The 14,589-nt window shown below is 43.0% G+C and overlaps 1 protein-coding gene across 1 annotated transcript in view; it reads right to left on the reverse strand.

The window, feature by feature from the left end:
* Nucleotides 1–13,987, reverse strand: part of erfl3 (Ets2 repressor factor like 3) — a 44,243-nt gene extending 30,256 nt beyond the window's left edge. The window contains exon 1 of the mRNA XM_026370526.1: nucleotides 13,348–13,987. Within this exon, the coding sequence (XP_026226311.1) occupies nucleotides 13,348–13,369 (22 nt within the window). The 5' untranslated portion in view covers nucleotides 13,370–13,987. The remainder of the gene's footprint in view (nucleotides 1–13,347) is intronic.
* Between the last annotated feature and the right edge of the window lie 602 nt (nucleotides 13,988–14,589).

Genomic DNA, 14,589 nt, shown 5'->3' on the forward strand with positions numbered 1-14,589 from the left:
CACAGGCATGCAACACCACACTGTACTCACTCACACAGGATCCTGGCAATCACTACTGTGCATCACAGTGGGGTGTGAGGGGGACACAGAGCGCAGAACACAGCGTGTTTATGTGTGTGCGTTTATCCCGTCGTAAACGGGGACAAGAGACACATGCCATGTCACCGCCTGTCACCACTTTCTCTTCTTCACGCACTGCTCTCGCCCTTTGCTCTGTTTCTCCTGTTCTCCATCAAGACCTACTACTGCGCCCTCATCTTAGCTCCTCACTGCCTCCTTCTCCTCCTCTAACCCCCAGCCCACATGGTCAGCTTGTTAAGTATGTCTCCTAAAGCTGTTTAAGTAGTGTTGATCAGCCTTATGTAACACTCACCTCGCACAGATGTCGCTGCCAGCCAGCCAGCATACTGTCTTTGTGCCTATGTGTATGTGTGTATGAGAGATTGAGAGGAATCAAACATGAAAAAATTTGCTTCAATGAGCATAGCTCTGCACGGAGTATTTGCAGTTGAAAAAAAAAAAAAAACACACACACACACACGCCTTTGTAAATGTATTACAGTAATACAGGGCTTTCTTGGGTTGCAGCCAAGTCAGTAGATGGTCTCTTTGACATGAGCACATTTGGCCACAATTTCTGGAATGTGCTTATAAGTCATGTATCCTCAGGTGTGTGTAAACATGTGTGTACACTTAGATGTGCACTCTTACTACAGACTGTGTGGATAATCACTGCTTATTCCCTAGTTAGCATGGGGCTGGCAAGAGAGACCACGCACCTACAACACTGCAGCCGGGGGTGGGACGCACACATGGCAGCACGCACACAGATACACTTGACATGACAGACTGAAGGCATAAATGATGAAAGCCATCTTTACAACCACAAACACACACATACACTTTAACACTGTGTTGGCGGTGCCTATAAACAAAGCCCTGCTCCAGATCTCATTAATTGGTAGAGTGATTGAGTTAACGAGGCAGCGCACACAGCCAGGTTAGAAAGGTCATCTTGCCCAGCTCCTCTTCTCTCCTCTCCTGGTTTGCTCTTGCATTTTGCCTCGTGGGAAAGATTAGAATCCTCAGCTGGAGCAAATAAAGCTGGACGTTATGCAAGAGCCCGGGAGAGGGAGGAAGAGAGAGAGAGAGGGTGATGATGATGTAACTTGAGGGAGGCACAAAATACAGAAATGAGGAGTATGAGAGAAAGATGAAGAGACAGAGTAACAGAGGTGCTCTGACAGGTGGTCCAGCTGACGTTACAAGACGTCCAACTGTAGCTTCCTGTATGTGCCTTACCCAACTATATGGTGTCTGCCACCCATCTACCAAATGGTAGCCATGCTCCACTAAGCAATCTCATGTCAGAAAGGTGGGTGTGTTTGTGAAAGGCACTGTCACCGTCACAGATAATTATTATGCTGAACTATCTTTTTAAATATTGTGTTAATTTTGGATTCAACGCTACACATATAAAGGTGAACCCACTTGGCCAACTTGTTTTCGACTTAGGCTGCATGTTGGTGGTGATTAAATTAACTTTTTTTCAACCAGTCAAAAGCACTTAATGGGTGGCCATTTCTATTTAACAGCTGTTTTAGGAAAGACTGCGAGTTGCTTTCTTGTAATCTTTTCACAAGCTGTATTCTTCAGTTATTATAGGACTCCAAAAAATATGTGGAACACTTCCACCTTTAATAAACAGTTCCATGTAGATAAGGACAAGTAGGTTTAAAAAAATAAATGACAACGGATCTCGACTGAATGAGTTTCATGACCCTTAAAAGTGTTTTAGATAAAAGAATTGTCTTCACCTAAATTTACATCAATGACTGAGAAACCAACTTTTTAGCATTGTTTGTTTATGTATTTATATATAATGATATGTTATACATAATGTAAACTGTAATTTTCTTTAATCAATAAGGGCCTAATTTTTAGGTGCTGCTGTCGGCTACAACAACAACATTTTTGCTTTTTACTTAATGTATATGAAATAAAAAGCAAAAATAACAGGTGTCAAGAGGCACAAAAAAAGAAGAGGAAAAGAAGGAAGGAAGTGAAAGAAGCGAGAAATGAATGAGCCATGGGGAAGGAAGTAGGTTCACAGTGATAAAAGCCTGACAGTCAGAGAAACGGAGAGAGTGTAATGAACTTTGTCCCCTCCATCAGGATACTGCTTGTATGGTCTTATGTAAGAGCTGAGTGTACACACAGAGATTACCTCTGCTCAGTGGAACTCATAACATGAGGCACTACCTCGCTGTTGTCTATGTGTGTGTATGTGGTGTCTGTGTGGGTGAGTACGTGGGTACATGTGTATAAACATACAATAGTGTTACCTCTCAGATACATTTCACACACACAAAGACACCAGCACACACATTATAAAGAGGGCATTCATACAAACTATTGTCCCGAACACCAATTCAAAAGGGTTCATATCATGCATCTGAGGTATAAGGTAGCACGGGGGTTCCCCATGAAGTGACAGCTGCACTGGATTACAGTGCAGCTGTATCTTCACAATACACGTCTGATGACACACCTGCAAACACACCTACACACAAGAGCTCAGACAGAACACACTTTAATTACAATGTAATCACAATTAGGAAAAACTCAAATTAGAAACATTTTAATTGTTTTATCTTAGTGACAGCGGCAGATGCTAGAGATTTGAATCTTCAATCTCTTAAATCACTGTAGCATGTAAACAGTGTCTGCTTCTGCATTTGTTCTGTGTACACACCAGAAAGACGACAGAGTGCATGAATGCAATTATGTTTCGCAAAAAGAAAAAGAACTTCTAAAACAAGTGTCGCCAATATGCATGTTGGAAATGTGAGTCCAGGGCTTAATTCAACACTATGAGTGCACATTTTTTCTGTTCTGATTGTAATCTGATTGATACTGGCATCTAGCAATCACAGACTAAACGGTGCTGGTGGCAGAAAATTGTGACTTGTTGCCCCAACCCTAAATTATACAAAGAAATAAGTTAACACAGTTGCAATGATGACATCAATGACTCATACAAGCACAAATCCCACATCCCCACACACACACCTCTGCACTCTGCCTCCTCTCACAACTAACCTAAGGGAGAAAGTGTACCTTTGCACAGAACCCAGCTAATACTTGGGTCAGACGAACACAATAATCCTACTAACACAACACCCACTCGCACACAGTGTGGACAATAGCTGTGGGCCATGCTGCGTACAAGAGTGTGTGTGTGTGTGTGTGTGTGTGTGTGTAAAGTGAGATGCACGTGTGTGAGAGACTACAAAGGCCTTAGTATCTATTAGTAGGTATGATGAAAAAATGTATTAAAAACATGGCTACCACAATTCAAGTTCATTTCTGCATGCTCTCTTTAGTCTGTGGTCAAGAATGTACATTTTGATTGGCATCATTTGCCAAACGAGAGATGCTGCACTCGTTTCCACGGTAACATGTACACAAAGTATTATTTACCACAGATGCACATGTTGGCAGTTAAAAGCCAGACGCACCATGTTACAGAAAATATGCTGATAAAATCTGTTTGACTACATCCACAATTCATCGCTTAACAATTTATCATGAGAGATTTACGTTGCCATCGCTTTTAAATCCAAAGTTTGTAGCTGCTATAGAGAACTGTTATCAATCCTACATGCCCTCTGCTTTCTAAATTTGTTTGTAATTACTGACCTGAGAAAGGTTTAAGTCCCCTCCTAGCCTTCTCTTAGTACACTCTTATTAAGCTTGATATTAAGCACCTTTTGCCCATTTTCTCTTCTTCCATCATACTTTCTGATTTTTAACTCGTCATCTTTGCCTCATGCTTTGTAAATCCCTCAGCTGCTTTTGATCCATTCTTCACTTTTTTCTTTACCCCACTCACCCTGTGACTGGTCTGGGGATCTAGCTCACTTTTCCCTTGATCAAAAGCTTTAATTCCCTAAAACAACAATCACTGTGTGTGTATGTAGAGAAGGCCTATATGTGTGCGCCCACCCGCATGCAACTGCCTGTTTGTTACGTAATTTTACTGGGCCACATCTCATGCTAAAAATGGCTATGGATAAAGCTATTGTGACCGAGGGCAGGGATACTGCATAGAGGCACTGGCACATACACATCACCCATTTACACACAGACAGCAGGGATAGGTCAAGCTGCTTAACCCTGATGTAATGAACGGGAGATGCAAATTTAAGCTTTTTCCTTAATCGATCAGCAGCTATATTAATAAATACTAAAGGCTTCTATCATAAAACATGCACATGTTCTTTAGTTTTTGCAGCACAACCTAAGTTAGAGAGTTACATATCTGAGTGATAAAGAATTGCACAGAATTAGCTTGTGTGATGATAACTTGAATAAAAACACTTTAGGTCACTGCTCCTGAACTGACCCCATCTGTGGTTAATGCAAATTAGATGAGACTATTGAAAACAATTAAAATAAACCCCAATGCCCCATGCACAATGTGTCTAAAAATAATTATATCAAGATGACAAATAAAATAATCTGCCACACTCTTCTCACTACAGCGTGATGTACTGGTTTTGATTTCAAGAATATAAATGCATCAGTGTGGTCAGGGTAAAGCCATATGCTCAATCTGTTAACCCTGCACTGACTACAGGTGTTTATGAAAAGGTCAATGTCGGACTAACTACAACACTTCTGCAACATGACTAATTTATTCAAACTTCAGCAAATGACCAACATCACAACTAACTCAAAAGCACCAGAGGACATGTTTGGATCAAGGCGCTAAAAGTGTAAAGAGAGGTACACCATGTAAGACTGGATGGCACACTCACTCTCTGAAAACTATGATGAGAGGAGCCCGTTTTCAGCTGTGTGTGTGTGTGTGTGTGTGTGTGTGTGTGTGTGTGTGTGTGTGTGTGTGTGTGTGTGTGTGTGTGTGTGTGTGTGTGCAGGAGGAGGATATGCTATATGATGTGCAGCACTGATGGCCAGCTTTGTCATTAAAGTTTAAACACTTGTCTATAAATACCTTTCCAATGATCCAATGCATTATTCGGTTTCTCTCAGGCCAGAGATACACAAGCAGAGAAACACACACCTGGAGAGGCAGGAAAAAGTCTGTGTATTCTGGAGGAAGGAACTTTTTATGAACATTTAAGAGGGCCATGGCCAGTGGGCAAAAATAGAGTCAGATGTTTGTCCTGCTGTGAGTGCAATCCACTGCACTTCATTCTGTCCACGATAACACATCTTGGAAGGAGCCCAAGGCAGTGTGTGTGTTTGTGTGTGTGTGTGTGTGTGTGTGTGTGCGCGCGAGTATGGACAACAGCTACATGTAGTGAGGCTAACTTGCACTTTGTACTTGTTGTCTACATTGACTTTCAGCTCATATTTGGAGTTTTCAGGGCTACCTGTTCAAGTTACAAACAGGCACAACTCACTACTGATCTACTTGGACAGTGACTGACGGGATTCTACACTACTTGAGCATTGTTAGCTGACAACCATCCTGTGTCTGGTCATCGAGTCATGCTTGCTGGTAAAGCTGGGTGTTTAGTGATAGAAAGACAGACAGGGCTGGCTGACATGAAGCAGGAAAGAGGAGGAGGAGGCTAATGGAAGAAGAGCTGCCACTGGGGTATTAATCCATGGATTGGTGACACAGAAATGATAGTGAGAGGGAGGAGAGGATGGTGGGATAGGAGGGTCAATCGATGCTTAAAAAGGTTTCACTCCACTACAGGGACATGTGCATCTGTGTGCGCACAAACACACAAGACTCTGTTCCAAATAAAAACACTATCTCTCTCTCCCTCTCTCCTACACACTGCCATACACTATTTCATAGAACAGCACCATCTGGCTCAAACGTCAGAAGTCTAGCTGAAGAAACGCATTCAGCAACAATCCCGTGACTCCAGAAAGAGGTAGATTAGTAATCACTTGGTCTAATTTAAGCTGAAGCAGTGGGTTTATGTTTCTAACCTCAAGTATAAAAGACAGCGCTTACGTATGGGGATGTCCAGAAGGAAGAAATTAAATAAAGCAGTTGGTGCTGATAAAAGACAGAGGATGTCCTCTTTTTGCTTATCTCTTTCTCTCACACGTGCAGTTTGCTATCATTAACCCTACCAGACATGGTGTGATTTGGCCAGCAATTATGTGGCGTCTGTATGTACACACCTACAAACAGACATGCTGTTAACTAAATTCAAATTGCATAAATTTACCATGCCATAACAGTTTGGGAACACACAGAAACACTTTTTATGTGGCATGACATTCCCACCTAAAGCTCTGCCTTTCAAATGCACATAACTTACTCACTTACATACATAGGCTGTGATGAGTTGGCTCAAAGATCAAAAAGCGCTATGACGTACAAAAAAAACAGCAGGTCTGAACATGGAGAGAGAGACACAGAGAGAAAGAGAAGAATGCAAGAGAGCCAGCGCGATGAAAAGACAGCGAGAGGAAGAGGAAAGACTGGTTGAAAAGAAAACTCTAAACGTGATGTTGCATTCCTTACATGGGGTGGAGGGAAGGGGGAGAGAGAGGTGAAAAAAAGAGGGAGGACTGGGGGAAGGGAGAGAGAGGAGGAGGTTGACAAGAGAAAGTTTAACTTGGCGCCAGACAGCATTTCAATGCCCAACAGCCAACCACACAGGCACACACTAAATATCGACACTATGCAAGTGGCACAGAAGTCCTTTTGGTGACTTCCCATCATCCGAAATTAGATTAGATATTTGCCCTCCACCCCCGCTCCCTGGGTCCAGCACAGAGGCAGATTCCCAGATAAAAATAGCCAGAGGAACTATTCAAACACTGCAGCCTTTCTGCAGGGAGTGTCTGCTGACTGCACTGGACTTAAGAGGTTAGAGAGGGGTTAGGAGCTCCACTCACCACCTCCATGAATCAGAGGGCCTGAGACAGCGGGACAGCCCAATGTCTATCACACCTATACACTTACAGACACACACACACTGATGAGTACAAATCAGTGTGTGTGTGAATTGTTTTTGAATAAAAGTTTAAATTGCATTATCTTTAGACTGCTGTTGACGTTATATTCTACAAGATTATTAATTTATTATTACAAAAAATCAAAGTGTAAACTCACACAAGCCTGTATGTTTTCCCAATGTCTATGCTAACACTAAAGTGCAACACAGAGATTGATTATGTAAAACTATTGTAACAACGCTGATTAACGTCACATCGTAACGTTAGTAATGTAACACAAAGAAGCCTGTGCGAGTCACTGAGGATAACTTCTCATTTCCATAAACCTCTGTGTATGTATGAAACGCACTAAAAGCTGTGTTCTCACGTAATACTGATTCATACTTTTCATGTTTCCTGGTTTATTTATTTTTTCTTACCAAGAGTGCCAGAGAGAAATCAGATTAAAGCAGGAAGGAGACACTGATAGAGGCACCTATTAGAATCCCAAGCCCAAATGAATTTTGCCTGTACTATTATGGGGAAACACTGGCCCTTACTATAGAAATACCCTCAGCATGACCAGTTTTACTAGGGTTAATCTAAGATTAGGAGTATATATTACAACACTACATGGGCCTAACTCTAACATTGGCTAAACAGCCAGCATTAGGCGCAGTGGCATAAGCAGAGGATTACAAGAAAGTGCTCTGTAAAGCGCAGGATGCCAGGCCGTTGTGGTGTGGCTGGAGGTGGTGCAATGACCCACTGTTAGGCAAAAGGGTGAAGGAAGAGTTTTCTTCATGACTGACTGACTGACTGACTGACTAAGTGCCATCATGAACTTGACAGCTTACACTCTGATTATACTCCAGCCAGCAGAGATGTGACACTCCAGGCTCTAACCTGGAGGACAGGTCATTGTGTTGTGAGGATCCAAAAAAAAACTCTCATCTGGAAGGATCAGAGGCATAGAGTTACCTGATCTTCACGTGTATGTGCATTTCAACAGACTCAGATCAGTTTCAGTGGCGCCGCAGTCACCAAGAAGCTGTTACACATACACTGACAAGCACCAGCATACACACCTTATTCACAAGTAATACCTTTACACAGCTGCCCACCCCAAAAACGTGTCTTTCTTATACACACTTGATATTCTTTTACAATAAGATGGCAATCTGCGCCTCACTCTGAGTCACAGCTACAACAATGTAGCTCTGTAAACTCCCCATATTACATTACAACACACATTCATACGCAAACACAAACAGCTGCTGAACAGTGCAGGACAATCCATGCCCACCTACACACCCCACTGCATTCTCAACATGAATTTTGATACCTAGTTGAAAAAGAGACCCTTGGTGTGTGCGCATCGTTGAGCCTGTGTACATTTTGAGGCTGCAGGGTTAATTTCAAATGTTACCTCTCATCACTATAAAAATTAGGCGTTATTTGATTGCATTCTTCAAAACATTTTGTTCATATTGTCCTGCTGAGGAACTAATTTCCAAGTGACTGAGCGTGCTCAGGAACGGCTTGCAGAGATAGTAACTGTTGTGTTTTCCCCTCGTGTAATGCAACACAGCCGGCAACTATTAACCTTCTAAGGAGGAATGTGGGAGGTCCAAGAATTCCAATAAAAAGCAGCACTGTGTGCAAGTGTGTGTGTTCTGTGTATGTGCATCCAGCATAACAGTTCCTCAAAAGTGTTACAGTTACAAATCAACAGTTCATCCCATCCAGACACGCAGACATCCACCACATTGCCATGTTGGACCAATAACCAATAAAGTCAATATGGGGTCATGCTGTGGCTACAACCAATGGCATCACTGCAAAGCTACGCTCAAATGTCACACACACACACACACGGCCTGAGGACACATTTGGTTCTGCTGCTGTGTTAAGAGTAAAAAGTGACTTCTAAATGGATGATTACTATCATACTTCACAAACATGCAGTCGATGAAAGAGATCTGAGAGGCTGATGATATATTGAATTTGATGGTTAGATCTGAGTTTAATGTGTGGGTCTCTGGAGGTGCTGGACAGTGGTCAGAAACACCCTGTGCATCAAGGGTAATGCTGCCTTGTTGGCTGTGGTCTCTCTGGTCTCCCTGGTCAAGGGCAGCACAGGACTAATGGTGTGGGGGTCAGTCCATTAGTGACGACTGGCTGAGCACATTGTCCCCTTTGGTCACATTCCTCACTAAATACAGACATTTCCACAACTGAAGGCCCCCTACCAGAAGTCATTTGTCAACTCATACCCGCAGACGACCATATCAAAACTTTAAAAAAAGGAAAGGTTGTGACAAAGGAAAGTGGGCCATGTTGCCTCTGCACTGGGTCATTCAGACAAATAAATCAAACTGATTGTTTTACTATAATTTAGAACACTACAGCAAAATAACCTGTTGCTCATATAAAGATATTTTAGCATTATAGTTTTAGAAATATTCCTAACAGATGATATATTTACATTAGCAATCAAGGCTGATTCTTAGCACCTACTGCATTGTACCAGGTTTTTTAGATGGAAGAGTTTTGTTATGGAACATCATCTGTTTCAGCGGTTTCGGCTGTAAGCATATTAGCTCAGTCTGATCACAGCAGGGCACTGTCCCATAATTCAGGTTGTAAAACTGTATTGGGATAATGGGAGGTAGTGATTTTGCTGTGGTCAGCACTGCAAGGGAGTTTTCACAGATAAGGCTAATCGCTGCGCTTATCATCACAGCGGTTGTGTGCTGAGATTGAAAACCATATGCTCAGAATTGCAAACATAAACCCACACAGGGAAAATGTGAAATGTTCCCTTTAAATGTCTTCACAAGCTACCCTTTTGTCTCCTGCCCTGCCACATCATAAGGCAGGACCCTGTGTGTGTGTGTGTGTGTGTGAGAGAGAGAAAGTGACTGTGTGTGAGTAGATTAAATGGTAAAACGTCAATCACTATCAGGAAGCAGCATGCAGCACAAAGAAAGATAAAGCAACCATCATTAAACTGTGTAGTTGAATGACTGATGAGGTGCCCACATTACACACACACATACACACACGCAAAAGTATGGTCTCTTCACTTGTTAAAAGTACCACCAAACTATGAGCTACTCCACGCCACTATGAGTACAATGAGAGGTCCCTGGCCCCCACACAATCAACCCCAGGGCGTCCCACCATTGCCCCACACCCCACACACACAATGGCCACTCCAGAGCAAGGGGTCCCACTAAGCAATTCCATCACACAAAGACACACACCAGTCCTTATCCTGTCAAGAGAAAGAAAAAGAATGACAGAATTGGCAGGAGAAAAATTGTAACCCTTGGGGAGAGATGGAGGAAAACGAATAAAACCCAAAAGCTGAAGCACAACATGTGCCTAGAAGGGTTGTAGATAACACGAGGGAGCGGGAGACATACAGTAGGCAGGTTATGGCTCTTTGTGTATGTTCTTATCACCAGAGTTTAATCAATCATTAGCAAAGCCTTTGAGGTACACACAAAGGTGGACATATGACTGTGCTGGTGAGATACTACATGCCACCAACTCCCCGACTGCTGACTAATGCAGCTTGTATAGTACTTTTCCTACAACCAATCCCAAGGCTACACAAAACAGTAACAAAAACCAGGTAAACAGCAGTGAATGGATATAAACAGGAATTAAACTAAATACTTTCCAATACCACAAAACCAACACTCATCTGCCTGCAGCAACAGATGCAGCTATAGCCCCGCCATTTCCTGCTTCATCACACCAGTTCTCTATCACATCAGACATCCTATCATCTATTCAGGCTAATGAAGTGACTGTGGAAGGGAAGTGTCCAGTGATGGAGAGAAAGGAGGTAAGCTTCACAGATGCAGAAGTTGGGACACAATCCTACATCAACAAACATGCTACAAAGAGACATAGTTACCCTACATATATCAGGGAACTATTATATTCTCCCACTAACAAACATATTCACTCTAAATGATCAGATCTCAGTGGGTTAAGGGTTAAAACTTGTGTTCTGATTGCAAATGCAGCAACAGCAGGAGATAAGGCAGATCAGGACAACACCACGGATTAACCCGTTCCATAATTCAACTATTTAAAGGTGCCGTTATAAGATCGCATTTAGATAATGCATCTGCAGTTGCTATGTTTACCAACTGGTGCTGAAAGGATTTATTAATTAGTTAATAAAATAGATTTGAGTGGAAATTATAAATTAATAAGTTTATTAGAGTCATGTTTTCAAGGTAATAAATGTGTCCTTCAGCTCCTTAAATTTGATCATAGGATTTAAGAAACTGAATATCTCTGGGGTTTGCACTGTTAGCTTGGGGTAAAAGGAGCTGTGAAAGGTATTTTAGCTGACCTTTTAAAGACTGAACAATTAAGTGAGAACTTAATTGACTATAGTAATTATTGTTTTGTCTTTTTAGTTTTCCTTTCCTTTGTTCCTGTATGCAGTTTGATAACTGTTTGTGTATAAAGTGCTAATAAAAAATTTACATAATATAATAAGATTTTGTTGCTGCTCTAATTATTATGAGAATTTGGGGTTTGAGACCACTAGTTAAACTTTACATCAAAAACAAAACAAGTTTTAAAGTTATACTAGGATGCTCCACTATGAACACAGTTAAACAATAATAGTTCTTGATTGGAGGGCGGCACACACTTTACACCAACCACACAAGAACCACAGTATAGTAGAACCAGTTAATGTTCTTTACCTTTACGCAAAAGGGAACAAACACAAACAACCTACTACACAAACACACACACACTTAATGGATTTATCAAACCCATAACCTAAGCACAATCAATTTTTAGTACTTTGCAAAAAGGATTTAAGCTATCGCTGCCACACAAACACAGAGTTCAGTGCAATAAAAGAGCTACTTGTGGTGGGAAGTGGTGTGATGTCATGGCAGTCGTCTCTGGGCTGCTGCAGGGAGTGTGTCTGTGCAGGAATGTGGAGGGTTGAGGGGCTGCAGGGCTGAGGGGCTGAGGCTGGTTGCAGCGGGAGTCAGGAGGGGACAAGGTGGGGGAAGGAAGCGAGGGAAAGGTCCCAAGTGGAAAAGAGTCCCACACAGTTTGTCACTCACACACACATGGCTCTGTGCCAAATGCTTCCCAGTAACCACTTAGAAAGTCATCAGAGGAAACACAACTTATTGAATATGCATATTTTGGTCTATGTATAAAATCTGTACTAACTCTTATTTTCATTAAAAACCAATTTACTGGTTATTTTTAATCGCTTAATTACTTAACTGATGAAACCTCAACAACTTTCACTGAGCTGAAAGTGACGTCTTCACATGTCTGGCACTTTCAACACAAGCAAAATCCCCAAATAGTTGTGTTTACAATTATATACAATTCTTAATTTATTTGCAGCAATTATTTGGTATTGTTGCATATATAAAGATCTGATCTGATCAGTTATTAAAATAGCCACAGGGTCTTTTCCTGTCAACCAAGTAATCCAATAATTGACTAATCATTTCAGCTCTACTCTGTTCAGTTAGGTCAGCTGGATAAATCAAACAGATGTAGTTTCTTTTAGTGAAGTACTGTAAAGTCAGGGTCATGTCAGGTAGTTACTTCATTACTGACACTCAAACAATAAACTGCATAGCTGGCACAAATGGTAGTACTTCCACTTCCTCCTTTGAAAAAAAGAATGTCTTGGCTTTAAGAGAGAGGAGCAAGAACAAACTTATGCAAGCATTTCAGGAATTAGACAAACACACACACAGACCTCAGCTGACTAGTGGAAACCCCCACCCCCTGCTCTCACTTCAATATGCTGACAGGCCAAGTACCTGACAAATGTATGCTCGGTTACTGGGTTAATATCAGCTTGCTCCGTGTATACCTGGCTAGATCCAATAACCTCAACGCCACCACCAGGAGAACAGGAGTCTCCAAGTGATAAGAGAGTATCAACACGTCCACATCTCTGTTTTTCACGCAGCAAGTAGAAAAAAAAAAAACACGCACACAGTACTTCTAGGATTTTTCAGTCAGTTCTCTGAAAGGTGCTGGATGGTGAAATTAGGTTGTCACGGTGACACTGAGGATGTCGCTGTAACAGCTGTACAGTAGTTTAACCACTTCCTCTTGAACCGGAGTACAGTACTAAACCTGCACCAGATTTTACTGTCTTATCTAGCTAAACCGCGGACTATTGCACTGATCCCGTGGACGAGTCAAATCAACAGGTTTTTATCTCCGGGTTTTTTGATTGGAAGCGGATGTTGATGGCTATCTGGCTTGTTAATTAATCAGCAGTGCAGTTAGAGTTACTGTGAGCTCTGCCGACAACAACCACGGCAAGTAATCAAGAAACACAATGGTGGATAAGAGCTCACAACAACAGCGTTCAGGCCAACTTACCACTTTCTCCAGGTGTTTTCATTCTCCCGGCTTTAGCTACTCAACTTCGCTAAACTGGATTGAATTCCACAAAGTTGTTTGTGGAAAGAAAAGTCAATCTTTCGGCCTCTTCCTCCCCCTCTAGTTCCGAAGCTGGAAAACGGTGAAGACACACGGGAAACTTTTGTGCTACCGTGACCGTTTTCCGCGGCTCTCCTCTCTGCTCTTCTCTTCTCTCGGGCTGCCGCGGCGCGTCTCCCCGGGCTCTGTGCCGACCGTTGGGCTCGCTTTCCACCCGAGCCGAGTGGTCAAGACCTCGCTGCGGCTCCTCGCCTGGCGTCCCGTAACTCGCCGCGCCGCGAATCGGCTCAAGTTGCGCTGAAATCTGCTCAAGTTGCCGCCGTCCCGAAGCCCCTTTTTCTCCGCCGCTGTCCTGACAAGTTGTGTCGCTAACTGTCCGGTGGCTGTTTACTCCGTCTCAACCGCATCTTCGCCGCTGTTTGACATCTCTCCGCCGCGAAGCTGAGTTACTTCTTCGAGTGAAATTGCCGCTGGAGACGAGCCTCTCTTTCTTTACGGACTTTTCTTTCAGTCCTCCGCTCTCTCTCACACCACTCACGGCGGCTCTCTCTCTCTCTCCTCCCCCCCCGCGCCTCTCTCCGTCCTCGGGGTGTCGTGTTTCGCTCGCTCTCTTCTGCGCGAGGCCCGCCCACACTGACGGGAGGAGGAGGGGGGGGGGGGGGGCTAACGTGGCGAGTCACGCCCACTCACCACGAGCCGGAGCCTGGGCTGGCGTCACTGGAGCACGAGGCGTTGCCGTGGAGACCGCCATGTCGCGCTGCCGTGGTGACGTCACATCCTACGATTTTGAGAGAGGCGGGAGAGAGAGGAGCAGCTCGGCTCCTTACGTCAATCAGGGGTTACGTTTCTAATTAGGGCCCTGTCATATCGCGATAATTACACTCACTAAACGGGCAAATTAAAAAGAAAAGCGTCAGTCGGTGATTAACAGTGAAAACAAGGAATTAAAAACCAGTATTATTGCATGTCTTATCCTGTCAGCAGGTGTGACACTGTGCTATGTTGTGCTGTGGGGATGGAAAACATACAACTGGCACTGGTGCACAAACTCTGTGCTCAAGTGCAAGTACTTGCACAACACTGCAGCTGGAAATCAACGCAAGCAGGATTTTTCATTGTCTATTCATTATTATTTTTCTCAACCACTACACAGGTCATATTTATTGTTTACACGTCTGTCAC

This window comes from Anabas testudineus, chromosome 16 (genome assembly GCF_900324465.2).
Source record: "Anabas testudineus chromosome 16, fAnaTes1.2, whole genome shotgun sequence".
In the NCBI taxonomy this organism is placed as follows: Eukaryota; Metazoa; Chordata; class Actinopteri; order Anabantiformes; family Anabantidae; genus Anabas; species Anabas testudineus.